A 24,555-nucleotide genomic window follows, 5' to 3' on the forward strand; every position below is an offset into this window, starting at 1 on the left:
CAAATTTAGAGTTATATTAGAATTATACTGGCAAAAAAAAAAAAAAACAAACACTACCAGCTGTGACTGAAAGGGACAGAGTTAGTACAAAATTAAAAGAGGCTTAGGACACCCCAAACTCATTTCTCCTTCCCAGGTAATGCATTCATATATCCTTAACATCACAATGCCTCTGAAACTGAATTGGGCATCAGAAAATTGTTTGATTTTCTTTTTTTCTTCTTTACAAAAAAAAAAAAAATTAATGGAGGTACTGGGGATCGAACCCAGGACCTTGCACATGCTGGACATGCACTCTACCACTGAGCTATACCCACCCCAACCCCTGTTTTTGTTGTTTTTGTTAGTAAGGGGGGACTAGGTTTGTTTGTTTGTTTTTAATGGAGGTACTGGGGATTGAATCCAGGACCTTGTGCGTGCTAAACACGCACTCTACCACTGAGCTATACCTCCACCCTGCTTGACTTCCAAGGAGTGAAATAATTTTCAACAGGCTTGGGAAATTTCATCAATGCTCTTAGGAAACCCCTTGAAATAGTCCCTGGTGCAGTACGGAAGCCTCCAAGGGATGAATTTTCCAAAATCTCTCGCAACAGTTCTGATCTAACATCACTAAAGTGTGCTTTTGCTCCTGAAACTACTTTTCTTTCCTGCTGATAGATTTTTATACTTTGAGCGTTCCAAGCCCACCTGTAGCTGCCCTGTTCACACTGAGGCCCTCATTTCCTTTACTCCTCCCAAACGTTCAGGAGGGCTCAAGAGGACCATGAAGGTAACTGGGGCTGGGCCCTGAGCAGAAGGCCGAGAGAAAGAACCTCAGTGAACCGGTGTCCTTGGCCCGTCAGAGTTGAGAAAGTAGGTGCGCCTGCGCTAAAACCACCGCTCCCAGGATCCTCACACGATCTTTCGCGGCCAAGTCTCTTCCTGTCCGAGGCCCTAGTCATCGGATTCGGTGGACATGAAAAGCATGTGCAACAAAGCGTGATGATAAATTCTTGGAGCAAGAACAGGGGGAAGCTCTCTGGGAAATACAGTCCACGGAGGGGCGCGGGTCACAACCTGGCACCTAGACATAGCTTTGACCAGGACAAGAACCCAGAGATTTCTGGGAAATGGAGTCCGATGGCGCAGGGAGGCATGTGCGCATGACCGGAAGTTGCGTTATTTAGGCGCGTCCTCTTTGGCCTGGGAGCTGGGCCTGCGACCGCAGTTTGTAAGCTCGTGCAGGTGGCGGTATCCGGTAGCTTTTTCGCGTAGCCGGAAGCGGCTTTTTCTCTAGGTGTTCTGGAGACCGAGTTGTCTGTTGCACCGCAGGCTCCTGAGCCGTGACCTGGCTGTGGCTGAGCAGACAGTAAAAGACCGGGCTGGACAGGCCCGACCCGGCTCAGCACCGCAGATTCAGACCCGGCCGTTGAGGGGAGAGGCCTGAGAGAAGAGCCCAGAGCGGGGCTGGACCTTCAGTGAAGTGACGCTGACGGGCAGAGAACAGCTGGGAGGCGGTGGCGCTAGGTGGGACACAAATGCTGGAGGAAGGAGGTGAGAAGGACTGGTGGAGCGGTTTATGGCTTCCAGCTTGCCCGCTGATACTGCTGTGTGACCCGGGTGAGAACTCTGCAGTTATCCTTTCCACAAGTGCTAAAGCACGGTCTTTTTTTTTTTTTTTTTTTTTTTTAATGGAGGTACTGGGGATTGAACCCAGGACCTCATTCATGCTAAGCATGCGCTCTACCAATGAGCTATACACACCTCCTTGGGACGATCCTATTTTGAATAAAGAATCCCGGGGTCAGAAAGGTTGGAGGCTCTCAGGCCTGGATCATCTCTGAGTATCCTATCCCTTACTCCGATCTGTTGATGCACCCATGGCATTAGAAAGTAGAGAGAAATGGGCCCTGGCAATGAAAATGGGACGTACCAAGGGCCTTCTCTATTGCTTCTGATCTTCCAGCCTTTCTGGAAGCAGCCAGGGATGCTCGGAATGGGAGCCTGTTGGCTTCACCTGATAGTGAGGGCGGGTTCAACCCAGTTGGACTGTGAAATCGTGGAGGGTCCTGGGGATTTAGAATCGGGAGGCTAGGATTCCTGTTTAAGCTGTGAGATACCAGTCAGTTCTCTTAACCTGTGTTTGTTCGTGGAGGAGAAGGTAAAATAACGTTAACTACCTCGTTCACTTCTAAGAACTGAAAGCATCAAATAAAATGACGTTTTTGAAAGCACCTTGAATGCTTTACAGAACAGAACAAATGTGTGTGTGTAATCTTAACCACTGAGGCAGTGCCATCCTCCCCTAGATCAAGGGGTCCCTGAATTGGCCTGTCAGTCTTCAGGTGCAAGTTCACATCCAGCATTTCGTGCTGTCTTCCCTCAGAGACCTGGGAACACAAACAGAATGGTTATCCTCCCCATATTACCAAAGAGGGATGTAAGTATAGTGGTTAGGTACAACTCAGTAACTTAAATCTGTACTAGGACCAGACCTGTTTACTTTTTTTGAATTATTTTTGAGGACTACACTACCTCTACTTTTTTCTTAAATTGAGATATAATTCACATGCTATGCTACAATATTCACTTTTAAAGTATAATATCCAGTGGCTTTTAGTATATTCACAGAGTATGCAACCATCACCACTATTTAGTTCCAGGATATTTTCATCACCCCAAAAAGAAACTGGTATTACTCCCCATTCCCTCTTCCCCCTAGTCCCTGGCAACCATTAATCTATTTTCTGTCCCTATGAATTTGCCTATTCTGGACATTTCACAAAAATAGAATCATACAGTATATGTGTCTGGCTTCTTTCACTTAGTGTAATGTTTCAAGGTTCATCCATGTTGTAACAGGAGGAATGTACTTCATTCCTTTTTGTGGCTGAATGATATTCCATTATATGGGTTATACCATGTTTTCTCTATTCATCAGTTGATGGACATTTGGGCTATTACAAATAATGCTGTGAATATGCATGCACAAGTTTTTGTGTAGACATGTTTTCATTTCTCTCTGGTATATACCTAGGAGAGGAATTACTAAATAACTGGTAACTTTGGTAACTCTGTTTAACTTTCTGAGGAACTGCCAAACTTTTTTCCACGGTGGCTGAACCATTTTACGTTCCCAGTATGTGTGGGTTTCAGTTTCTCTGCACCTTCATCAGCACTTTTTTTTCCCATCTTTTTTATTTTAGCCATTTAGTGGGTGTGAAGTGGTATCTCATAATGGTTTGCTATGCATTTCTCCAATGACTAATGATGTTGAGCATCTTTCCTTATACTTATTGGCTGTTTGTATCTTGCTTAGAGAACTATCTATTCAAATCCACTGCCCATTTTTAAGTTGGGTTATTTGTCTTTCTTTGTTGAGTTTTTAATAGAATTCTTTATATATTCTGGATACTAGACCCTAGAATATATATGATTTGCAGATCTTTTCACTTTCTTGATAGTGTCCTTTGAAGCACAAAGTTTTTAATTTTGATGAAATCCAATTTAGTTTTTCATTTTGCTTGTGCTTTTGATGTCATGTCTAGGAAACCCGTTGCCTAATCAGAGGTCATAAAGATTTCTATTTATATATTCTTCTACGAGTTTTAGCTTTTTTGTTTAAGTCTTTGATCCATTTTGAGGTTTTCTTTTTATATGATGCAAGGTAGGAGTTCAATTTCATTCTTTTGCATGCAGATATGCAGTTGTCCCAGCTGTGTTTTTTTTTTGAAATTTAATTTCTTGGCATTCTTGTTGAAAATCAATTGTCCATTAATCTGTGGGTTTATTTCTGGACTCTCAGTTCTTCTCCATTGATCTTTATACCTGTACCATATTTTTTTAATTACTATTGCTTTGTAGAAAGTTTTGACATCATGAATATGAGGCCTCCTGCTTTTGTTCTCCTTTTTCCAGACTGTTTGGCTATTCTGTATCCCTTCCATTTCTACATGAATTTTAGGATGAGCTTATAAATTTTTGTTAAAAAAAAAACAGCCAGCTGGGAATTTGATAGGGGTTGCATTGACTCTGTAAGCTAATTTGGTGAGTATTGGAAAACAAGATTAATGTCTTCCAATCCATGAACGTGGGATGTCTTTCTATTTATTTAGATCTTCTGTAATTTCCTTTAACAATGTTTGGTAGTTTTCAGTGTGATGTCTTGCACTTCCTTTGTTCAATTTATTCCTAGGCATTTTATTCTTTTAATGCTCTTGTAAATGGAATTGTTTTCTTAATTTCATCTTTGGATTGTTCATTATTAGTGTATAGAAATACAACTGGAGAACTTTCAATCCTTTGCCCATTTTTAATTGAGTTGTCTTTTTGTTATATATTCATGTCGTGTCCTGCAAACTTGTTTAGCTATGATAGTTTTTCTGTGGATTCCTTAGGATTTTCTATATGCAAAACCATGCCATTCGTGAATAGAGGTAGTTTAAATTCTTCCTTTCCAATCTGGATGCCTTCTGTTTGTTTGTTTTTTCCTAATTGCTCTGGCTAGAACATCCAGTATCATACTGAATAGAAATGGCAAGAGCACACATCCTTGTCTTGTTCCTGATCTTGGGGGGAAAGCATCAGTCTGTAGCTCTGGGTTTTTCATAAATGCCTCTTATTGTGTTGAGGAAGTTCCCTTCTGTTCCTAGTTTATTGGGTATGTTTTATCATGAAAGGTGTCAGGTTTGTAAAATGGCCTTCTTGGTGTTTGTCGAGATAATCATGTGGGGTTTTTTCTTTTATATTAGTATCACATTTTATATCAATTGATTTTCATGTGCTGGACCAACCTTGTGTTTCTGGGATGAATCCCACTTGGTCATTACCTCTTGTTTTGATTAAGCAAATGTCTTAAATTTGCAGAGCCATTTTCTCCAAAGAACTAAGTAATTGGTAATAGTTGTAAGCTATATACTTACACGCTAGGCATTTTGTCAGCTGCTTTGTCTGTATTTAAATCTTCACAGCAACCTTACAAGGGATTATTATCCCCATTTTACAGATCAGAAAAGTGAGGTCACATGATTTGCACACTGCTGGTAAGTGGTGGATCCGGAATACTTGAGAGTCTGTTACACTTTAATGCCTCCCTATGTCTGAGTGAATTGGTGGAACTTCCAAGGTAGAAAGAAGAATGGGAAACTTTTATCCCACTACAGGTCTGCAGATTCAGCCTTAGTGAGCCCTGCAGCTTGTGATGTTGTTTGAGTGGTCTCTTCAGAGTGAGAAAGTAACACTTTCTAGCTTGGTGAGCTGTAGTTTTATGCCTCATTGGTTTCTTTCTCTTTTTCCAGAGCCACCATCTCCAGATCCTGCCCTTCCCCAAGAGGAAGGCACAGAAGAGGAAGGAATGGCAGCTGGTCTTGCAGCTGGGCCCCAAGTAAGTTAGAAATTTACTCTGAGAGGCAGGCTCTTTTTTTTTTTCTTCTTTTTTTAATATTAAGAGTGTTTTGGGTTTTTAATTACATAAGGAATTCATGTTCATTGTAGAAAACCTGAAAAATATGGACAATACACCCCCCCCAAAATCACCCTTAATCCCACAAAGAAATAACACTTAACATTTTGTGTCCTTTCAGTCATTTTTTTTAATGTTTTCCTAAAATGGGTGTGTTTTGCTTTGTAACATCCTTTTTATTTCCACTTAGTAGAATTTGAGTAGTATTTTCCCCATTTCATTAGAAGTATTCTACAGAATTATATCTAATAAATTCCATTGCACAGTCCTATGAGGGTAAGAACTATCTTTTTTTTTCTTTTTTTTTTTCCCCTTGACTAGACTAGGTCTTGGTCTATTTTCACTTTTAGGAAGTCTGCACTTGAATTTCCTCATCAGTTCTACTCTTTATTAAAATTTTTTCTTAGTTTTTTTGCTTCTGTTTTCCTTAGGTTTATTTTTAAATTTATTATTTTTTTATTGAGTTGAATCCCTAATTCATTTTCTTCCTTTTTGTTTATATATATTGAAAGGTTTTGGCTGAGGGTCTTTATTTTTTTAGATATGCCAAAATTGTGACTTTGGTTTCTTGTCTGCACAATCAGCTGGTGTGTGCTCCGTGGAGATAAAGTTTGTGTCTTTTCTCAACACACAATATCCAGGTATTGTGTGATCGCAGGGTGTAGGGTTTGTCAGCTCTGTTAGCTCAACCGTATTAAATTACTCATTTCTCTCATACTCTTTGTTTTGTATTAACTTTGTCAACAGCTGAGTTGTTTAACATCTCTCATAACTATAATGTTTTAAATTTCTCCTTGTACTTCCTACAGTTTTTTTTTATCAACTATATATTTGTTATTTGGTTCATGACACTTGCATGTTCACAGTGGATTTTACTCTCTTAATTATTAAAAATTACCCAAATGTTTTACCCATTTCACGGTTTTTAAAAATGATGCTCTTTGTCCCATTTAATGCATTTCTCAATGTGAAGGATGGATTGGAAGGACAGGTAAAATTAGAATCAGGAGACTAGTTATAATCTGGGAAATGATGCTGGTTTAAAACAAGGCAGTGGCCAGGGGCATGGAGAGAAGTGGGTGAATTCTAGTGATAGTGAGGAGGGAGAATGAATAGGCAGTTGATTTGTGGGGAGCTGCAGGCAAGGGGAAGATAACACCCAGGTGTCTGACAGGGACAACTAGGTGCGTGGAGGTGCCATTTCCTAAGCTGAAAACAGACAAATACTTTCTCGCCTCCATGCCTTTGCTCATGATGCCTCCCCTGCCTTGGATATCCTTCTCTGTCTCCATCTGAGGAACCTTTTCCTTCAAGGCCAGCTTGGTGATTGCCTTCTCTCTGTGGTCTTCCCTGATTGTCCTGCCCCTGCCCTCCCTCTAGGATTCCTCTTCTGTTATCCTGGTTACCAGTCTGTCCATCTCTTTGACACATTATTACAGGTGGTTACGTACGTGCCTGGCTCTCCTGCTGTACTGTGTGATGTCTGAGTTCATACGAATATTTATCAAATGTTCTGAAAACATTTAATCATTCACATTTCTTTTCTAATTTGGAGCTGATTCCTTGTTGCATAAACTCACACATTCTAATTTTGCTTTTTCTATATTGGCTCTTTTAATTCCCAAGCACTGTTAGTTTCTGCCCAAGTACTGCTCATATATATGCATATTTCCTTCTGTTTGTATTTGAAGTCTACTAGAATTATAAACACACAAGAGAGACTGTGTTTTATTTATTTTTGTGTGTCGATAGTCCAGTCTAGTGTTAGGCACAAAGGAAGTGATTAATAAAGGCTTTTCTGAAACTATCCTGAGTCCTTTCAAAGACCCTTTGTAGGCCTGCTTGGCAACACACCCAGAGCCCCAGCCTCCCCACCCCGTCACTTCCACCTCCCTTCTCGGGCCACTGGGCAAGAAGGAATGTGCTTGTTGTTCCAGGACCGCACGCCTTTCAGCAGTGTGGCTGTAGCATTTACCCAGGAAGGGTGGAGGCTCTCGGTCCCTGCTCTGAGGGACAGGTTCATGGAGGGGATACCAGAAGAGTCCAGAAACCTGGTCCTCCTGGGTAAGGAAACCATTTAAAATTCAAAATTTGCTCAAGTCTGAAAATCTGTGGCATTTCCCAGTGTTAAGTGATCCCAAATTGCTCTGATGCACCAGAGGGATAGTATTTATTCTTCCTCGTCCGCCATTGATAGGTCTCTGCACTCTGGGTTGGGAAACAGGCAATTTCATTTTGTTCCCCCCAAAGCTGTGCCCTCCCCCATTTTCTTACTTCCAAGGCAAGGTTGGATAACCTTTAGGCCAGTTCCTCCATGTTCACCAAGTTCCTAAATAGCTTGCTTTATGGGCTTGCTTAACTCCCTGGCTTGACCCTTCCTTGAGGCTGTTTCTTCAGCTCTTTTCAGAAATGTTCTACCAAGACCTTGGTATCATATCTGTCTTACTGCTGCATCCCCTAGTGTCCGGCACCAAGTCATTGCTCAGTATTTGTTGAATGAATGAAATGAATGACCTATTTCCACTCCCGAGTTCTGGGTGGCTATTTGTACTTAGTACAAATCTCTAAAGCACATTTTTCCCCTTATAGGACTTCCAGTCTCCCAGCCTGTAATGAACTCCCAGTTGGAACAAAGGGAAGGCTCATGGATGCTGGAGAGAGAAGGCCTAAGGAGTACCTGTCCAGGTAAGTGCGCACACACTGAGCCGGTGTCTCGGGAGCAAGAGCCCTTCTGAAATGTGTTAGTGCATTTGATTATTTTAACAACTCGTGAGGTAAATATTATTATCCCCATTTTATAGTTGAGGAATATAAAGCTGAGAGGCTAACTCACTGGTTCAGAGCCTCACAGCTAGAAAGTGACATAGGGGTTTGAAGCAAGGTCAGACTCCAGTGCCCTCTCTTCCACACCGTTTCCTCAGTCTCGCCAGGCTGGGTGGTGGAGCGCAGGTGGTATTGCTGGCTTCTGGGAGAATGGGGGTCCTCTTTGCTGGCCTAGCACATTCCCTGCTTCAGGTTACCTCACTGGGGGTGTCAGGTGCCCCCCCCCGTACCCGTACCTCCAGCTGTGACACCTGCTGCTACTCCCCTCTCTGACTCCTTACTGGATTTTGCACCCCCACCCCTCCTCTTCACGGCCATGCCACAGCTTTCTGAAGGGATGATACTAAGAAACCCGGGAAAGACAAAAGCAAGGGAAACCAGTGTGTGCCTCTTGCTACTCACCTTAGGTTGCTCATTTCGCCCCCACCTTCATATTTCAGCCCTTGCACATGTGTGACTTCTGGCAGGGCCTGTGGTTTCAGCCACTTACAATATTTTGAAACTTAAAGCATCGGGTACAAGTGAACTTAACAACTTTAAGGTGATGAAGTTTTAAATTTTTCTAAAAATGCAGCCTAATGCTCCATATTTTTAGTGACTATAATTATTGTTGCTGTAGGACAATGAAAACAAAGCCCCTGGCTTACTTTCCGCACAGGTCATCTGAACCCTCTTCTCCTTCCCATCCTGTCCTCTTTCTAAGCAGCCTGCCACCTGTTACCTCAGCCCGCGTTATGCCCAGGCACCACGCGGACTTGCTGAAGTACTTCCCCTTACGGGGAGCCGCACCCTTCCTGCTGCTTCCTTCTCCCAAGGCCCCCCGCGTCCCCACGCACCGTATTTGCTACACAGCGCCTTTTAACCTGAACCCATGGCCCTGGAACTTCAGAAACTGAATGCAGTGGTTTATGGCAATACTGCATTTTTCTGGGGAAAGGTTTCATCACAGAGCGGTTCAAGATCCTAAAAAGGTTACTGAAGAAGATTCAAATCACCGTGTTATTAGAAACAGAAGTTGGGAACGTGTTACCACCAAGGATCTGTGCTCTGAGGAATAGAGTGTTAGTGTGGAAGCAACTTTGGATATGGACCCATGAGAGACATAGCCAGGTCCTAGCCTGCTGTGCATTAATAACTACATGGATTCAGAGTAAACCACTAAGTTATGTGTTACCTGTTTCTATATCTAAAAAAATGTGGATAACAAAACCTGTCTCATTTTATAAGTTATTATGTATGAAAAAAAGTTGTCAGTGATGTAGAGCTGTATTAATTCTGTGATAGTGAAGTAGTTGGAGTTTTAAATTTGGCCATTAGAGTAACTTAAATACTTCTGTGGTGTTACATCTCTGCTCTGAGGCCCACAGAGCATCCTGGGCATCGCTGTGCCTCCATGGGCTGGTTTCAGGGCCCTCTCTCATTCCATCCCACTCCTCCCACGGTGACAGGCCCCAGTCTTTGAAGTGCTTTGCCCTGACTGCTTGGTACAGTCCTGGCATTGTTTTAGCTACTGGAGGTGCATCAGAGAACATGATGTAGCCCCTGCTTACATCCTAGTGAGGAAAAGAAAGAAAATGAATAAACGGAACACCTGATACACTGCTAGATAGTGATGAGTGCTAGGGGGGTGGGAGTCCGGGTGGAGCTGAGACCTGAAGGAAGAGAATGAGACAGGTATGAAAGGATCTGGAGGAGGAACATTCTGGGCCACAGCATGTGTTGAGGCTTTGAGTTGGGAATGAGCTTGGCTTGTGTTAGGATCCATAAGCCCCTAGGACTCAGTAATCAAGGGTTAGTAAGCAGGGCACAGATCATTTAAGGGTTCAGATTTTATTCAGATGGAAAGATAGGTAGCCATTGAAGGTTTTGAGCAAGGAAGGGACAATGTTTGATTTGTGTTTGAAAAGATAACGTGGAGACGGGACTTTAAAGACTAGAAACAGGGAGACCAGTTAGGACATTCCAGTGAGATGATGGTGGCTGGTAAGGATTCAGGACTGACTTGGGTGTTAAAGCCAATAGGACTCGCTAGTGACCTGGAGGTGAGGGACAGAGGCATTAAGGATGTCCCTGGCCTGAGCAGATGGATAGATGGGAAGACTGACAAAGACACTGGCTTGAAAGGGAAAGTCAGCAGTTCTGTTTTGGGTATATTTGGTTTGGGATATCAAACCTGGTAAGCAAGTTACCCAAAACCACACCGAGAATTGTGACTTAAGAAGACAGCTTGAGGCACCCAGTACTTGGCAAAAGCACAGGAGAGGAGTGCGTCTGAGGCAGAGGTTCAAGGTTGCAGTTTAGGAAAGGGAGCGAAGTGTGTTTATGTCTCTGAAAAGCCATCTGGTCATTATTTCTGGTTTAGAACAGAAGCGTTTGGGGAGAAGGGAGTGAAGCGTTGAACTTGTCTGCATAAGACCTCAGCCAGACTCTGTCAGCCTTATGTATTTCAGTTCTATCTTCTTCCACCAAACAAATAAAAAAAATTGCTCTTCTAAATTTTTTTCAGACTGGAAGCCTGAGTCACCACCTGAGCAACACATTTCCAAAGAATCATTCCAAGACACAAGTGTAGAGCTGCCCCCTGGGGAGTCAGGTCACAGGAACCGTGAACTGGGGAAAAGCTGCAATCTGAGACCAGTACTTTCTCCGCAGCAGAAAGTTCCTACAGAAGTGAGACCCTGTAAACATGAAACACACACAGAGAGCCTCAGGGAGGATTTGGATATAATTACACCTCGCAGAGCGAAGCCGTACACGTGTAATGAATGCGGCAAAGCCTTCAGTTACTGTTCTTCCCTTTCTCAGCATCAGAAGAGCCACACTGGGGAGAAGCCGTATGAGTGCAGTGAATGCGGGAAGGCCTTCAGCCAGAGCTCCTCTCTTATTCAGCACCAGAGGATTCACACTGGAGAGAAACCTTATAAGTGTGGTGAGTGTGGAAGGGCCTTCAGCCAGAACGCAAACCTCACAAAACACCAGCGAACTCATACCGGAGAAAAGCCCTACAAATGTAGTGAGTGTGAGAAAGCCTTCAGTGACTGTTCAGCCCTGGTTCAGCATCAGAGAATTCACACCGGAGAGAAGCCTTATGAATGCAGTGACTGTGGGAAGGCCTTCCGACACAGCGCAAACCTCACAAACCACCAGAGGACTCACACCGGGGAGAAGCCCTACAAGTGCAGCGAGTGCGGAAGGGCCTTCAGCTACTGCGCAGCCTTTATTCAGCACCAGAGAATCCACACCGGGGAGAAGCCCTACAGGTGTAACGCATGTGGGAAGGCCTTTAGCCAGAGCGCGAACCTCACAAACCACCAGAGGACTCACACCGGGGAGAAGCCCTACAAGTGCAGCGAGTGCGGAAGGGCCTTCAGCCAAAGTACAAACCTTATAATCCACCAAAAGACCCACACTGGGGAGAAGCCTTATAAATGTAATGAGTGTGGGAAGTTCTTCAGTGAGAGCTCAGCCCTCATTCGACATCATATAATTCACACAGGCGAAAAGCCCTACGAGTGCAATGAGTGTGGAAAAGCATTTAACCAGAGCTCATCCCTTAGTCAGCATCAGAGAATTCACACTGGTGTGAAGCCCTATGAATGCAGAGTGTGTGGGAAGGCCTTCAGGTGTAGTTCAGCCTTCATCAGACATCAGAGACTCCATGCTGGAGAGTAACTGGGAATACAACCAGAGTGGACTGGGGACATCTGACTTTAAGTCTGTAGCCCAGAGCCACAAGTAAAAGCACCTTTAATAAAATAGTCACCATTTTACATGTTGCATGTGGAAGGTCTCAGGTGCTAATTTCTCACCATCTTAAGCAAGCATAGACAGCCCAACTCCAATTATACCCTTGTAGTGTTTTATGTAGCAAGCAATCCAAAAATCTTGGTTTATAAGGAATGAGTGAAGGACTTGGCTCCTACTTAAAGGCCAGGTATTTTGGCAGCGGTCTGGTCCTAGTAATCTGCTTGCATGAAAGCTGTTACAAAAGGAGAATCAAGAACATGTATTCTCCACTGCAGGGCCACTAAGGTATCTGGGGGGAATTCAAGTGAGGAAGGGGATTCAAGGGCCAATTACACACTAGAATGGGGATGGGGGAGGAATACTCAAACCCTGATGCCAAATCTAGACACAGTTCACACAATCTGTTCAAGTGGTCTTTTCTAGTAAGGTACGTACCTTTAAATGGAGTCCCTAACAGGGCTGATGAGATTGGGGGAGCCTGGCGGCAGCCGTGCTCTCCCTGGCTCAGACAGGTGGGTCATTTTCACTTTCCCCTCTTCTTTTGTATCAAGCTCTTTATCCTGTTGGCTTGCTTCCTTTCTCTCCTGCACCCAACTGGTGTAGATCTTATCTCAGCACTTACAAACTCCTGTGTTCTTCCACAGCTTTTTGGTTAGGTAAGCTTAATTTCAGACTTCCCATGACTGGTCTACTGTAAAGGACACTGTTGGACACTTAACGGTCATCACCCAAGGTCTCTACCTTTGATTTCTTAGTTGACTTGCCCCATGTCCTGGAACCTTCCTCACTGCGGAGATCTCAGGTAATCCTTTCCACTAAAGGCAGTTTACCAGTGCTGCTTGCACCAGTATCAACTGAAAACCACCTCAAAAGACTTGACAAAATGGGAGCAAAAAAGTGACTTAATGCCAGGGAAATGACACTCTTGGGGAAGTCATTCTCAGCCTTTAGGGTGGGTGGTACTTCAGTGCCCAGGTGTTTTTGAGGTTCACTCATTGCACATCAAATAAGGTTAAAGTGAGTGATGAGCTCTAGAAAGTCAAAGGAAACTCTCCCACTAAGGGAAAGACAAGAAGCTTGGGAAAGGTGAATGCATCAGAAAACAGTTACCGGTCTAAAACCAGTTCCGGGTAGGGCCAGACGCTGCTGGTAAGACTGCAGAAGTAAACTTGAACCTCACTTTCACATTAACTCAGGATCAGTCAGACTCTTAAGGCCTGGTCAGGTTCATCAGTGGTTCTGCATCTAAGCTATGCACTGGACTGGATAGCAAAGCCCTGAATCATGGGCCCTGAGCCCTCAACCCACCAAATAATTAAATTTGGGGGTGAAAAGCTCCTTCCCCTTGTGTCTATGCTGAACTACAAGTTTTCTTTCTGACCAAGAATTTTTTCTAATGAGCTCCATGAGTGTGTACAAAAAGCAAACTTCCCTCCTAGGTCTTTTCTGAGCTAGTTCCATAAAGAGTATAATCTGTTGTCCACAAGAAGCTTGTTACTCAGACTGCTGCTCCCTCCACAGGTTGTCACCTTGGCCTCAGTGACCATTTGACAACAAAGGCTAAGCTCCCCCAAGGAAAAGGTCACATCAAAAAGTCCATTAGTTGTCAAATAACCCTTTATTAAGTCATCTTCCTTTGTAGTTAACTCTGTGGGAAAGAAAAAAATAACCCTCTCAGTAACAGACAAAAAAACTATCCCAACCCCACTGAGCATTTCTAGAACTTTCAACCTCTAATATATCTGATACATTAAACGCCCACAAGCTTTCACCTTTTATTAAGCAAATGAAATCAGTGCAGAAGTCACATACCGCTGGGCATTCCACCGCACCACTGTTGATGTCCTCTATGATGTCGTGAGGGTGGCGGCCATCAACATTGCAGCCCACAGACTGGGCAGTCCCCAGGATCTCCTTAATGGTTCCTGTAATGAAAAAAAAAAGGCAGTGTCAGAGGGGCTGCCAGTTCCTCCTAATCCTCAGATACCTGTAGGGAAATACAAGGAGAGGATTAACTATTTCATGGCATAATATCTCCAATCCCCTCATCCAAAATTCAGAGCTCCATTTAAAGGCTCTAAATGCAAAATGTCCATGGGTCCCTTGATCCACCCAAATTACACACCCAACCCAAAACGATCTTCACAATCCTAAAACTATTCTTTCAAACCCAGAAAACACCAATTTCAGGCCTTACAGAGTAAAGTCCCCTATAAGTGGGAAAATGCTACTACTTAGCGAATTCATCTCGTATGACAATTATGGTGGCTCCATACTGTCCTGCTCTTACCAGAGAGCTCTCTAGCTAGAGACCGGTGCCTCATCTGTCGGGCAATGTTGACAATCTCATCAAAAGTGATGTTTCCACTGTGCTTAACTGCGGAAAAGAAAAAAACAGCAAAAGCTTTGTCACCAGCTGAGGCCAGAGCAGACCACAATGTCCTCCCTCATCCATTTCTGGGCTGTTCCCATGCTTTCGGCACAGAGTCATCCACATGAAGAACAACCCTGTTTCCTAAGCTGGGGTTTAGTATCAGCTCACCACTGGATTGCACCAGCCAACAGAGAACTGGTCAGGTGCAGTGGCGGGTGGCTAGGGACAAAAATCAAGTCTTTGCTAACCTTATACAGAACAGACTATCTGTTACAAGGTGAAGTGACTGAGGTGTCCATCGAGTCTGTCAACCAGCTAAGAAGCCGACTTTCCTGATTACTGCTCAGCTTTCTGTTTCTTCACCCTGCCTACCCACATTTCCCTCCTGCAAGCACCAAGTGCGATCTGTCCCACACCACGGCTTGGGGAGAGCCACATGGCAGTTCTCTGGCAGTGTCTGGCTCCGTAACAACTTGAAATCAAATACCTGTACCATCCCTAGGTTTCATTCAAGGGAGCACATGCAGTTGTGTATCAAACACAGGGTACACAATGCCACTCACAAATTATCAGGGAAAAAGCCACTCACTGTTTTTCTGCTTCTTTCTGTCTCTTGGGGGTTCCTTGAGGGCTTTGATGATCAGGGCAGAAGCAGAAGGTACCACCTCAATCTGCAGAAGAGAGTCTCAATGTGAATGAGCCATACCCCACTGTCCAATGAGATCAATGCACCTTGGCTCTCAGAGACCATGGACCAGACACTGGATTTACTGTACATTAAGTTAATTTTCACAACCCGAAACATCCTTCGTCAGGAGACATAAGTGATTTGCCCAGTGTCTCAAAAGTGAAAAGTTAATACTTGGCTCATAATCTCAAAACCTTCCCCACAAATGAAATTACTCTTAGATCACCACAAGTGGCAGATGGCCTTGTCAGCAAAAACTTTCTACCCAGGAATCCCAGAGGGTTGCTACCTCTGCCCTCCCTCAAACCAAGTACCTGGGCCTGTCTGTTCTGAATGGTCAGTTTCACTGTAATCCTCAGACCCTTCCAATCACCAGTCGCCTTGGCAATGTCATCACCAACTTTTTTTGGAGACTGTCAAGATAAAAGGTACATAGTCAACACTGTGCCCTAAATCAAACCAATCTGAAAATCTGCCCAGTCCTCACTTGGCAGCACCAAGAAGGCTTCTAAAACACACCTAATTGTGCCTATCCAACCAAGGCATGGCTATTCACTGTAATATAAATTGGAAAAATGAGGCTGGGGTGAAGTTTGTCCAGGGCTGTAAACTGCAGACTCAAGACCACAATGGACCCCAAGTGCCTTACCTACCCATCCCCTCTCCTAAGGGCCTATGTGGTAATGTAGGGATTTTCAACCCTTTTACATTCAAATCACCTGGGGACCTTTAAAGACACCAGGTTCCTGTGTCTGACTAATCCAAATTAATCTGTGGGGATGGGGCTGGACATTTGCTGCCTTACAATCCCCCAAACAGGAGAGATGTCCAGTGAGTGCCAGCTGAGCTAAGGGCCAAGCAAGAGTTAAGACTCTGGTTAAGCAAAACTTGTGGGAGAGTGTTTGGGACAGGAAACTACTGCCCAAGGAATAATGGCATGATACTTAAAGTTCAGGGGTGGGTATAACTCAGTGGTAGAGATCATGCTTAGCATGCATGAGGTCCTAGGTTCAATTCCCAGCACTTCCATTAAAAAAATATTTCTTTAAAGAAAAAGAAGTTCAGTTAAAAGTATAAAATGGAGGGGGAGGCTGGTAAATAAGGCTGATCATAAGATAAAGCCGGTCATATTACCAAATATGTTCAAAGTTAATACAGGCTACCCTAACGTTACCAAGATCCTCACGTCACACCTTATTTAATCCTCCCAACAGCCATATGCCCATTTCCCTAGGAAATATGCTAAGCAGGCTGCGCAGTGTCACTAAGCTATTCTTGACTTCAAAAACCTCCCCTATCTCGCCCCTCTGGTAGACTGGCAGGCTAAGAGAAGCAGTTAGCAAATGTTTAAAAGTTACAGGTTCAAGGTAGTAGGTTCCATTTTCATAAATAGCCTTTCTACAGCAGCTCGTGTCATTCAGTGGCTCCGAGGTCTGAATGGGGAGGGCGATCTCCCGATGTCAACAGCACCTCAGACGATCGTGTGTGTACAAGCCGAGTCTAAGTCTGCTCTCCTCATGCTAGAGACGCCCCTCCAGGAGGAACTTACCAGACCCAGAGGACCGATCTTTGGAGCCAAGGCAGATGTGGCACCGACTTCTCCACCGGTGCACCTCAGGTATACTAGGAGAAAGGAAAATCAGCAGCTCCGTAAGAACCCTAAGTCACAGTCCTTACTCCGCACCTTTCCGGGCCTGGCCACACCACCTTTTGCCTCTTTTCAGAACGCTCCAAGAGCCTCAGCGGGGAACGAGGCAGCCCCCCTACAAAGTGTGGACGGCTCCAAGCACCACGTGGGACAGCGGCCTTTGGTTTGGCCACGGCTGCCCAGGCCCACACCGGGCCGGCGTGGAGGCAGCCCGACCGCGAGTTAACCCAGCCTAAAGGAAGCGCCCGGGGAAAAAAAACCTTACCCTAAGGCGTGCGGGCTGCAAAGGCGCCACAGGTCGTCCGGTCCTCCCTCCCCATTTACACGTGGGGAAGCTGAGGCCCAGAAAGAGCAAGAGACTCGGCCAGGGCCGCACAGCGCCCTGAACGCAGCACCAGAAGGACGTGCCTCTAAGAGGCAGCGGCTCTAAAGCCCGACGTAGGAAAGGAAAATGCGGCGGGGGCCGAAAGCCAGGCGGAATGCGAGGAGGGATGCTCCATCCCGTAGCCCCGGCCACATCTAAAGCACGCACCGACTTTGATCTCGTTGGGGTCGAACTTAGGCGGCATGGTGGAGGCGGCTGGTGTCGGATGAACCCGGATTCGGGACGACCGAAGAAAGTTGCACCTCGCCCTCCTCCGAGCCAAAAGCCGAAAGACCGGAAGAAAGGGCAGTTACGCCGGATATAGGCCTGAAAGCGCGGCTCTCGCGAGAACTGCCGTCTCCGCCCAGCCCCACAGACGCCCTTGTTGCCATATTGCTTGTGGGCAGGCACCTGAGGCTGACGGTTGGAGAACCCGGCATCGCGGTGAGCTGTGACTAGGGGCTCGGAAGGTGGGGTTTGGGGCAGTTCTTCCTGGAAAGACAGACAACAGAGGGCTTCTCCTGAGATCCCAGGCCCCGCTGGTCACCATTCTCCCTTGTGGTGAGGGTCACCCCATAGTCCCTGTCACCCAGTCCCGGAGCCCCGCCCCTCTCCTGAGGGTCCGCACCCGCATTCCAAGACCCCACGGCCACAGCGATCCCCAGACTCCCTCATGATGTGCGCATTTTCACTATCAAAACAATTTTACTCGAGTCTAAACGCGGTCCAACTCAATTCTAAGATTCTGCAGTCCTCGATCTCAGACTTCGTCATCCTGGTCTGCATGACTTTCTGAGATTCTGAGTTTCGGTCCTGAGTTCCTGCATTTGGAGACCACACTCCGGCTCCGCGAGGCCTGTGCCGGGGGATCTGCCACCCCGCGTCCATGACCAAGCCCTACGAGTAATCTGCCTGCCTTCGGGTCCACCCAGGGGAACGAACGTCAGGGTCCTGACTGTCCGCAAAGCAAGGTTGGGCACTGACCACTCCAGCCAGGGAAGAATAGGTGTGGCTCTTCCCATCTGGGCTGGACGTCAGGGGAGGGGATGGATGAAGGGTGGACATCCGGGAACCGATCAGGAAGAGCTAATCTTCCAAGAGGGTAGGAGGAGGGATGGCCATTGGGGAGGATGTGGGGAGAGCAATTGGGAAAGAGGTGAGGGAGGGTTATTCATTGTGGAGCAGAAGGATAAGAGCTGGTCATCTGGAAGAGATGAGGGAGGGCGGTTTTTAAATTATTCCTCACCCTTGCAGACAGGTAGGGTGATAAAAGGGACCTGAGCCAACTCTGCAGGCTTGGCCAGCTCTCCAGACAGCCCACGCCCTGGAGACCTGTGATCTCTACCCCTCCCCCTGAGGACTGGGTGTCTGTCTTCTTGAACTGCATATGGTCCCAGCCCCTTTCTCCCTATCTCCTTAAATTGTAGTAAGCCCTGAATAAACATTAGTTAGATGTATGGTGCTGTGTGGCTAACATTTATTGGACACTTATTATGTGCCAAGTACTGTGCTACAGGCTTTACATACATGAGATCACTGGATCCAAATAGAAGCAGGTATTGGTAACAGTATTACTCACACTTTACAGATGAGGAAACTGAGGCTCAGAGAGGTGAACCAAGGAGACACGGTTGGTGGGTGGCAGACCTGAGATTCAAAACCAGTTGAACAAAAAAAAAGAAAAAGAAAGAAAAAAATTATATTTCATCCCAAAGCCGATGCAGTTAACCATGCTTCCCTGTATGATTGCTTCCTGGCCTATTAATGTCCTGTATCAAGTGCTGATATTTTCCAGTACTGGAGAGGCAGTGAGCACCTATCTTCTGAGTTCAGGACAGTGTACTTAGTGTGTGCTAAGTTTTTTAAGCACCAAGGAGTTGGGCAGATTCCACAGGATCAGGACTTGAAAGAGCTGAGGTCCAGACTGGTTTTGCTACGATCCAGGCTGTACGACCAGATCCCTGAGCTTGACAAGCATCAGTTTCCGTAACTATAAACAGGGCTGTGTGAAAATCAAATGGAATAATAACTGTGAGAGTGGTAAGGTGCCTGAGGATTGCTTTCGAATTTTTATTTAGCTGAGAAATCTCTTTGGTTATGATGTGGTTGCGTTCCTCAAGGTCGAGGTCAGGGCTGGCTAAAGCCAGGCAGTGTTTGGTATGCTGATGCCACTCTAATAGTGTTTCCGAAGCTAGAAGTGATTGTCTGTGAGAGTCCTCAAAGAGCATCCTTGGAAAGGACCTGAGGACACTTCTCCAGATCAATCCCCTTGTCTAATGTGGAAAAGAGAATGGGAAGGGATATACCAGGGTTTCACAGTGCATCAGGGCCAAATGTGTGCTTGAACCCAGGTCACCTGGCTTGCCGTGTGCTCTTTCCACATCCTGCTGCTTATTGTGTCATCAACAAAGAACAGAGAGTTTTGAGCACATGCTGTACCAGGCTCAGGGCACAGTGTGACAGTTGAGATGGACACAGTCCCTGCCTCCAAGGAACTTACAGCCCAGCAGATCGGCTACATGCTCTGTGTTACTGTGCTACCTGTCCTGGGTGTCGGGGGCCTGTGACAGATTCCCCAGGCCCTAACTTCTCCCCTGTGCCCTAGTGCTGTGAAGATTGCTCTAGGAAAAAGGAAGGATGCCCCTCTTCTTCCGGAAGCGGAAACCCAGTGAGGAGGCTCGGAAACGCCTGGAGTACCAGATGTGTCTGGTGAGGGAAAATGTGTTTCCTTTGAGTCCATCCCCATCTCCACCTCTGCCCCAGGAAACAGGACTCCACACTACACTTCCCCTCCATAGACTGATCACATTTGTCATTACTTGCTTATTTCTCTTCCCTGCTGGACCTCAAGCCCCGTTAAAGCAGAGATCATTGGTCCACTTGCAGAATGGACTAGCTGAACCGGATGGTGTCTGTGATTAAAGCTCCTTAATCCTATGTTTCTTTGCCTGGTTTGCCCACTCTGCAAGAATGTTTTGCTTGAACACTTTTTAAAAATTCTTTTTATCCTTAGGCAAAAGAAGCTGGGGCAGATGACATTCTTGATATCTCTAAATGTGAGCTCTCAGAGGTAAACTGGGGTGGTGTTCCGGCTCTGAATCTTTATCTGCCCTTCTGGTTAAGACAGGTGTGTCGTGGGGCTTTTAAAAGGCTGATCAAGAGCTATTTCCTTAGATTTTGGTTCTTTTCCAAAGAATTGAGATGCTCTTATGGCCTCAACATAGTCTTCAAGAGTCAAAGAGTCTCGAAAGTGTACCCACAGATTCCTAAGGCACTGGGAGAGCCTGGGATTCTCCAGCCTCTGCAAAGCACCAGAGATCTTTCTCTTGCCCCTCATAGTGTCCATGAGGGGATGGGATGGGTGGGCTAGGGCCAGGCAGTGCAGTCAGCCGACAGCTGATTGGAAGGGAGGGCTGATCACCTGAAGCAGTGTCCCTCCCAGCCTCCCGCGGGCTTAGCGCCCATTCACCTCCCGCCCCGTCTCTCCCTCGCGTGTGTGCCACTCAGAAAACAAGTTTAAAACTGCCAGGAAGGGAGGCACTGACTCTTCTTTATCTTATCTTAGATTCCATTTGGGGCTTTTGCAACATGCAAAGTTCTTCAGAAGAAGGTGAGACGAATCTTAATTTTCAGAGATTTACTGTGTGTGTGCGTGTTTGAAATCAGGTGGGAATTCTAGGAGTTGCCTTCCTGACATGGACATCCCCCTTCCCCCTGAATCGCACCCTCTCAGCCTGCAGCAGGCGTGTTCACAGGAGAGCAGGCTTTGGCATCGAACAGCTCTGGGTCCCATCCTGGCTTTGTCCCTCCTGACTTGGGCAACTTCCTTAGACTCTTACGTCTCAGTTTCTTCATCTATGAAATGAAGACATTCGTAGATCTTTGCTTGCAGAGGAGTTGTGAGAATTAAATGAGTGACAGGTATGTAGGTAGAGACAGAGATAAAAATGTGCTGAGTGTAAGGCCTGCCACATAGTAGACACTGAGTAACCTCATTGTTAATAATAAAAACTACACTCATTTTATTCTGGCCACCCAGGGGAGATCCAAATAAGTGATTTTTCAGAAAGCATTGCAACCTTAAATGCAGATAGATGAGAGTATTCTAAATGAAACATCTAAATGAAGGAAGGAAAAATGTTCCCTACCAACAGAGTAGTGAGCTCTTTGACACCAGAAGTATCCACACAGGAGTCGATGCCTAACAAAAATAGAAATAGACAACTTGGATTGAGCACTGGACCACGTGCCAGCCCTGGGCTAAGTGCTTTTTATCAGTTATCTTGTTAACCATCAGTGGCAGCCCTTGGAGGCAGAAATGTATTGTTCTCTATTTTCTATGTGAGGATGCTGCAGCTGAGGGAGGTTAAGATCAGGACAGCTGCAGGAGATTCCTTCTTGGGATGGAAGGTAGAATTAGACCTCTAAGGTCCCTTTCACCCTGAAATTCCAGATTTTAAGGTCACCTGAGTCCACATTTGGAGGTCCTGTGATTCTGAACTGCATCCCTCGCTGTGATTACAAGAGGGGAGAACGGGGCGGGGCGGGGCCACTGAGCACCCTGTGCTGAGCTGTCTGCCCTGCCTCCAGCCTTGCCTGCCTGCTGCTCTTCTTCAGCCTAACACACTGAAAATCTTTTCCACACAGGTGTTGATTGTCCACACGAATCACCTCACTTCCCTGCTTCCTAAATCCTGCAGCCTCCTGAGTCTGGCAACCATCAAGGTATGGGGGCCCTTCTCCCAGGCATCAGGGACTCTGCATGGTGTTTCAGGTGGCAGCCAGACATCTCCACTTCTTTCACATCTCCTCTGTCAACATTTATTCCAGACGTACCTAATGTCAGAGTGAATCTGGGGTTTGATCAGCATGGTTTGTTGGGCATCTTATCTGTGCTTTGTGCAGAGTGGGATTGCAGAGAGAAGCAGCCACAGGCCCTGCCCTCAGAGAGCTTACCCACTAGGCGGCAAGGCAAACCATAAGCTCGTAGCAAGTGAGCTAGCAGAGAGCAGGGAGTTTGAGGGGCCCAAAAACAAGAAGGAACAGAAGAGACGCCAGGCAGTCTATGATCAGTGTGAAAGCTTGGTGACCTGGGGCAACTCCCCCGTGACCGTCAGCTCCCCCAGGACAGGGCCTGGGACACATTCACAGTATAGGTGAGCGTGACCCCAGGACTATTCTACGTGAACATGAGCTGTGACAGTGGGTGTCCTGTCCACACTAGGAGAAATGACTGCCAGCACGTGTATCAAAGTGTTTTTTATAGTTAACAACTGGTACGTAGGTCTTAGGGGTAGTTTTTACTTCTCTTTGCTGTTCTGGTCCACCAGGCGTTATTTTTATAATCAGGAAAAAAGGTAACATTTAAAAAACTTTATATTTGTGTATATTTATATTTTTTATATATGCATGTTATATCTGCATATGCATGCAGATATATATCCTATACCTTTTTTGTTCATTTTTATTGTAAAAAACATTAGCAAATACTGTTAAGCATAAGGAAAAACATAGTTTCACATTCTTAAGAACCATTATCAGTATTTTATATTGATATATTACATATTATATATTTGGTAGTTTTTTCTATGCTATGTTTATACTATAAGTTTTTCTTTTTAACATTTGAATATCTGTGCATTCTGTTTTGTAACATACTGTTTTCACTCAAGAGTAAAAACAAATATTTGATGTAAAAGGGTAAAATAGTATATTTTTAGAAAGGAAATGAGTGGAGTGGTCACTTAGTTGGGGAGGAAGGTCTGGGTGCTCTTTGTTTCAACACCAGAGGCCTGAGGGCGCCCCACCCCCACCACGCCCTTGTCTTTGGAGCCTCAAATCCCAGGGGCTTTCTCAGTTGGTGACTTTTAGGTGTTAAACTTGTTTTCCTCCCACAGGTTCTAGATCTTCATGATAATCAGCTGGTAGCCCTTCCTGACGATATAGGGCAGCTGACAGCCCTCCAGGTATGGCTGCAGGAAACAGAAAGCCCCCCTCTGACCCCCTACATAAGAAAGCTACACAGACCTGGAATGCTGTGGCCAGGGCTGCACTTGGTGGCTGCTCATCCCCCTTTGGTATTGAGATACCCAGTGATGGCGTCAGCACTGCAGTCTGGGCTGTGGGCATCTCTCTACGGTATGTTTGGCATGTGCTATTGGGATTTCATCATGAGTTGCCACAATTTTAGAGAAGAAGACCCAGTGAGTCTACTTTTTCAAAACATGAACTCAGCATCCTGACTCGCCAGTTCACTTCTGTTCCTTGTCAGTGGCAGCCTTTGCGTTGTTGAGCGCTCCCAGGGCGCCAGCACCTACCTAGGCATTTCGCTTGAGTTATCGGTTGATTCCCCACAGCCACACTGTGAGGTGGGTGTATGCATCATCCCCGTTTCACAGAGGAAGACATGCCTCCCTTCACACTCAGGTTAACATCCCTCGTCTTCACTGTGCCCCATCAGACCCTGTACAACAGGCCCACCTGTCTTTCCAGCCTCCTCTCCTACTCTCTCCCCTTGGCTGCCTGCACTCAGCTCCTAAAACCCTCTGGCCTCTGTGCTCCACCCCCAGCAGGGCCTTTCCACGCCGCTCTTCCTTCTGCTGGATTGGCTCAAACTCCATCTCAGCCCAAATGTCGCCAAGAATTCTTCCTGTCCTCCCTGTCCAGCTGGATCTACCTTATTTGCCTCTGTCTCAATCCCTGAGAGCACAGATTGCAGTCTGTAATCACTAGTTGTGCTTGGCCGTCTTCCCCTCCTGAACTGTAATCTCCGTGAGGGCAGCACCCACGCCTAGCACACTGTCTCACACGTGGAGGAGACTAGAAATGATTTGAATGAACTACCCTATGATGTGGATGATGTTCTCACATTTACAGAAGAGAAAACAGATCCAGAAGGATGACTGTAACTTGCCCAGAGTCACATAGGGGACACGTGGCAGAACAGTCATAACTGCCACCATGGAGAGTGAGCCTCAGTGAAGACCTTAGTATAGGCTCTTTGGGGACTTTCTGTACATATTTTTGTAGAATTGCTGCGTTCACTGTTTTGTAACTTTCGGATACCTGACAGTAACTCGTTAGCATCCTTTGGTTCATCAAATATTCATCTGCCACATTGTTTTTTATGTGCTCAGCTTTCCATTGTATCTATTTTTAGTGGCAATTTAGTGTATCTTCCTGTTCTCCCTCACTGCATCCTGGAGGGAGCATGGCCTTCAGAATCCAGTAAGCCCAGGCTTGGATCCTGGCACCACCGGCTTCCAGCCTTGAGACCTTGTGCAGGTCCATTGCCTTTATGCAGCTTGGTTTTCTTCTGCTAACACTGGGGTAACTAGGCCTTGTTGTGCTGCGTCACCCAGATCCCTGTATCTGTCAGTCCCATTCTTCCTCCTGCCCTGATTGTGGGGCTGTAATTGACTATTTTGTGGTCATTATGACTGATAACAGCCTCAGCAAGAACCAGGTT

At 45.8% G+C, this 24,555-nt stretch overlaps 3 protein-coding genes and 1 non-coding gene across 13 annotated transcripts in view; 2 read left to right on the forward strand and 2 right to left on the reverse strand.

The window, feature by feature from the left end:
- Nucleotides 1-1,181: 1,181 nt before the first annotated feature.
- On the forward strand, nucleotides 1,182-12,036 carry ZNF79 (zinc finger protein 79). 4 transcript variants are annotated; one of them, XM_031677571.2, is made up of 5 exons: nucleotides 1,182-1,602; nucleotides 5,280-5,365; nucleotides 7,381-7,507; nucleotides 8,033-8,128; nucleotides 10,773-12,036. In XM_031677571.2, exons 1-5 carry the CDS (start codon nucleotides 1,521-1,523, stop codon nucleotides 11,936-11,938), a joined length of 1,557 nt encoding a protein of 518 aa, XP_031533431.1. In that variant the 5' UTR covers nucleotides 1,182-1,520; the 3' UTR covers nucleotides 11,939-12,036. The 4 variants fall into 4 exon arrangements, with proteins under 4 accessions (XP_031533431.1, XP_031533432.1, XP_072816250.1 ...); XM_031677572.2 differs by having other exon boundaries at nucleotides 1,182-1,536; XM_072960149.1 differs by lacking the exon at nucleotides 7,381-7,507 and having other exon boundaries at nucleotides 1,182-1,536.
- On the reverse strand, nucleotides 2,350-17,415 carry RPL12 (ribosomal protein L12). 2 transcript variants are annotated; one of them, XM_072960152.1, is made up of 7 exons: nucleotides 17,256-17,415; nucleotides 16,625-16,698; nucleotides 15,390-15,488; nucleotides 14,977-15,058; nucleotides 14,304-14,390; nucleotides 13,786-13,938; nucleotides 2,350-2,372 (listed from the first exon to the last, which is right to left on the reverse strand). In XM_072960152.1, exons 1-7 carry the CDS (start codon nucleotides 17,290-17,292, stop codon nucleotides 2,365-2,367), a joined length of 540 nt encoding a protein of 179 aa, XP_072816253.1. In that variant the 5' UTR covers nucleotides 17,293-17,415; the 3' UTR covers nucleotides 2,350-2,364. The 2 variants fall into 2 exon arrangements, with proteins under 2 accessions (XP_072816253.1, XP_006205554.1); XM_006205492.4 differs by lacking the exon at nucleotides 2,350-2,372 and adding an exon at nucleotides 13,613-13,661 and having other exon boundaries at nucleotides 13,826-13,938.
- On the reverse strand, nucleotides 14,474-14,603 carry LOC116280414 (small nucleolar RNA SNORA65). Its single transcript, XR_004189801.1, has one exon. It is a non-coding gene; the product is annotated as a small nucleolar RNA SNORA65 (small nucleolar RNA).
- A 20-nt stretch (nucleotides 17,416-17,435) lies between the features above and the next one.
- Nucleotides 17,436-24,555, forward strand: part of LRSAM1 (leucine rich repeat and sterile alpha motif containing 1) — a 35,940-nt gene continuing 28,820 nt past the window's right edge. For 2 of the 6 annotated variants that reach the window (XM_015240330.3, XM_015240331.3), the window contains exons 1-7: nucleotides 17,436-17,531; nucleotides 17,830-18,058; nucleotides 19,693-19,796; nucleotides 20,101-20,157; nucleotides 20,653-20,697; nucleotides 21,735-21,812; nucleotides 22,985-23,053. In XM_015240330.3, the coding sequence (XP_015095816.2) occupies nucleotides 19,725-19,796; nucleotides 20,101-20,157; nucleotides 20,653-20,697; nucleotides 21,735-21,812; nucleotides 22,985-23,053 (321 nt within the window). In that variant the 5' untranslated portion in view covers nucleotides 17,436-17,531; nucleotides 17,830-18,058; nucleotides 19,693-19,724. Of the gene's footprint in view, nucleotides 17,532-17,829; nucleotides 18,094-19,692; nucleotides 19,797-20,100; nucleotides 20,158-20,652; nucleotides 20,698-21,734; nucleotides 21,813-22,984; nucleotides 23,054-24,555 lie in introns of all 6 variants that reach the window. The other 4 variants (XM_072960145.1, XM_072960146.1, XM_006205595.4 and 1 more) reach the window with 4 other exon arrangements.

Source organism: Vicugna pacos, chromosome 4 (genome assembly GCF_048564905.1).
Source record: "Vicugna pacos chromosome 4, VicPac4, whole genome shotgun sequence".
Lineage (NCBI taxonomy): Eukaryota > Metazoa > Chordata > Mammalia > Artiodactyla > Camelidae > Vicugna > Vicugna pacos.

What these genes read in the sequence shown, in the direction of transcription:
- ZNF79 (XM_031677571.2), top strand. Translation starts at nt 1,521, where the DNA reads ATGCTGGAGGAAGGAGGTGAGAAGGACTGGTGGAGCGGTTTATGGCTT. An exon ending in GATACTGCTGTGTGACCCGG is followed by an intron (nt 1,603 to 5,279) that starts GTGAGAACTCTG and finishes CTCTTTTTCCAG; the next exon opens with AGCCACCATCTCCAGATCCT. An exon ending in CCTAAGGAGTACCTGTCCAG is followed by an intron (nt 8,129 to 10,772) that starts GTAAGTGCGCAC and finishes AATTTTTTTCAG; the next exon opens with ACTGGAAGCCTGAGTCACCA.
- RPL12 (XM_072960152.1), bottom strand. Translation starts at nt 17,292, where the DNA reads ATGCCGCCTAAGTTCGACCCCAACGAGATCAAAGTCG. An exon ending in CCCCAACGAGATCAAAGTCG is followed by an intron (nt 16,699 to 17,255) that starts GTGCGTGCTTTA and finishes CCTTTCTCCTAG; the next exon opens with TATACCTGAGGTGCACCGGT. An exon ending in TTCAGAACAGACAGGCCCAG is followed by an intron (nt 15,059 to 15,389) that starts GTACTTGGTTTG and finishes TCTCTTCTGCAG; the next exon opens with ATTGAGGTGGTACCTTCTGC.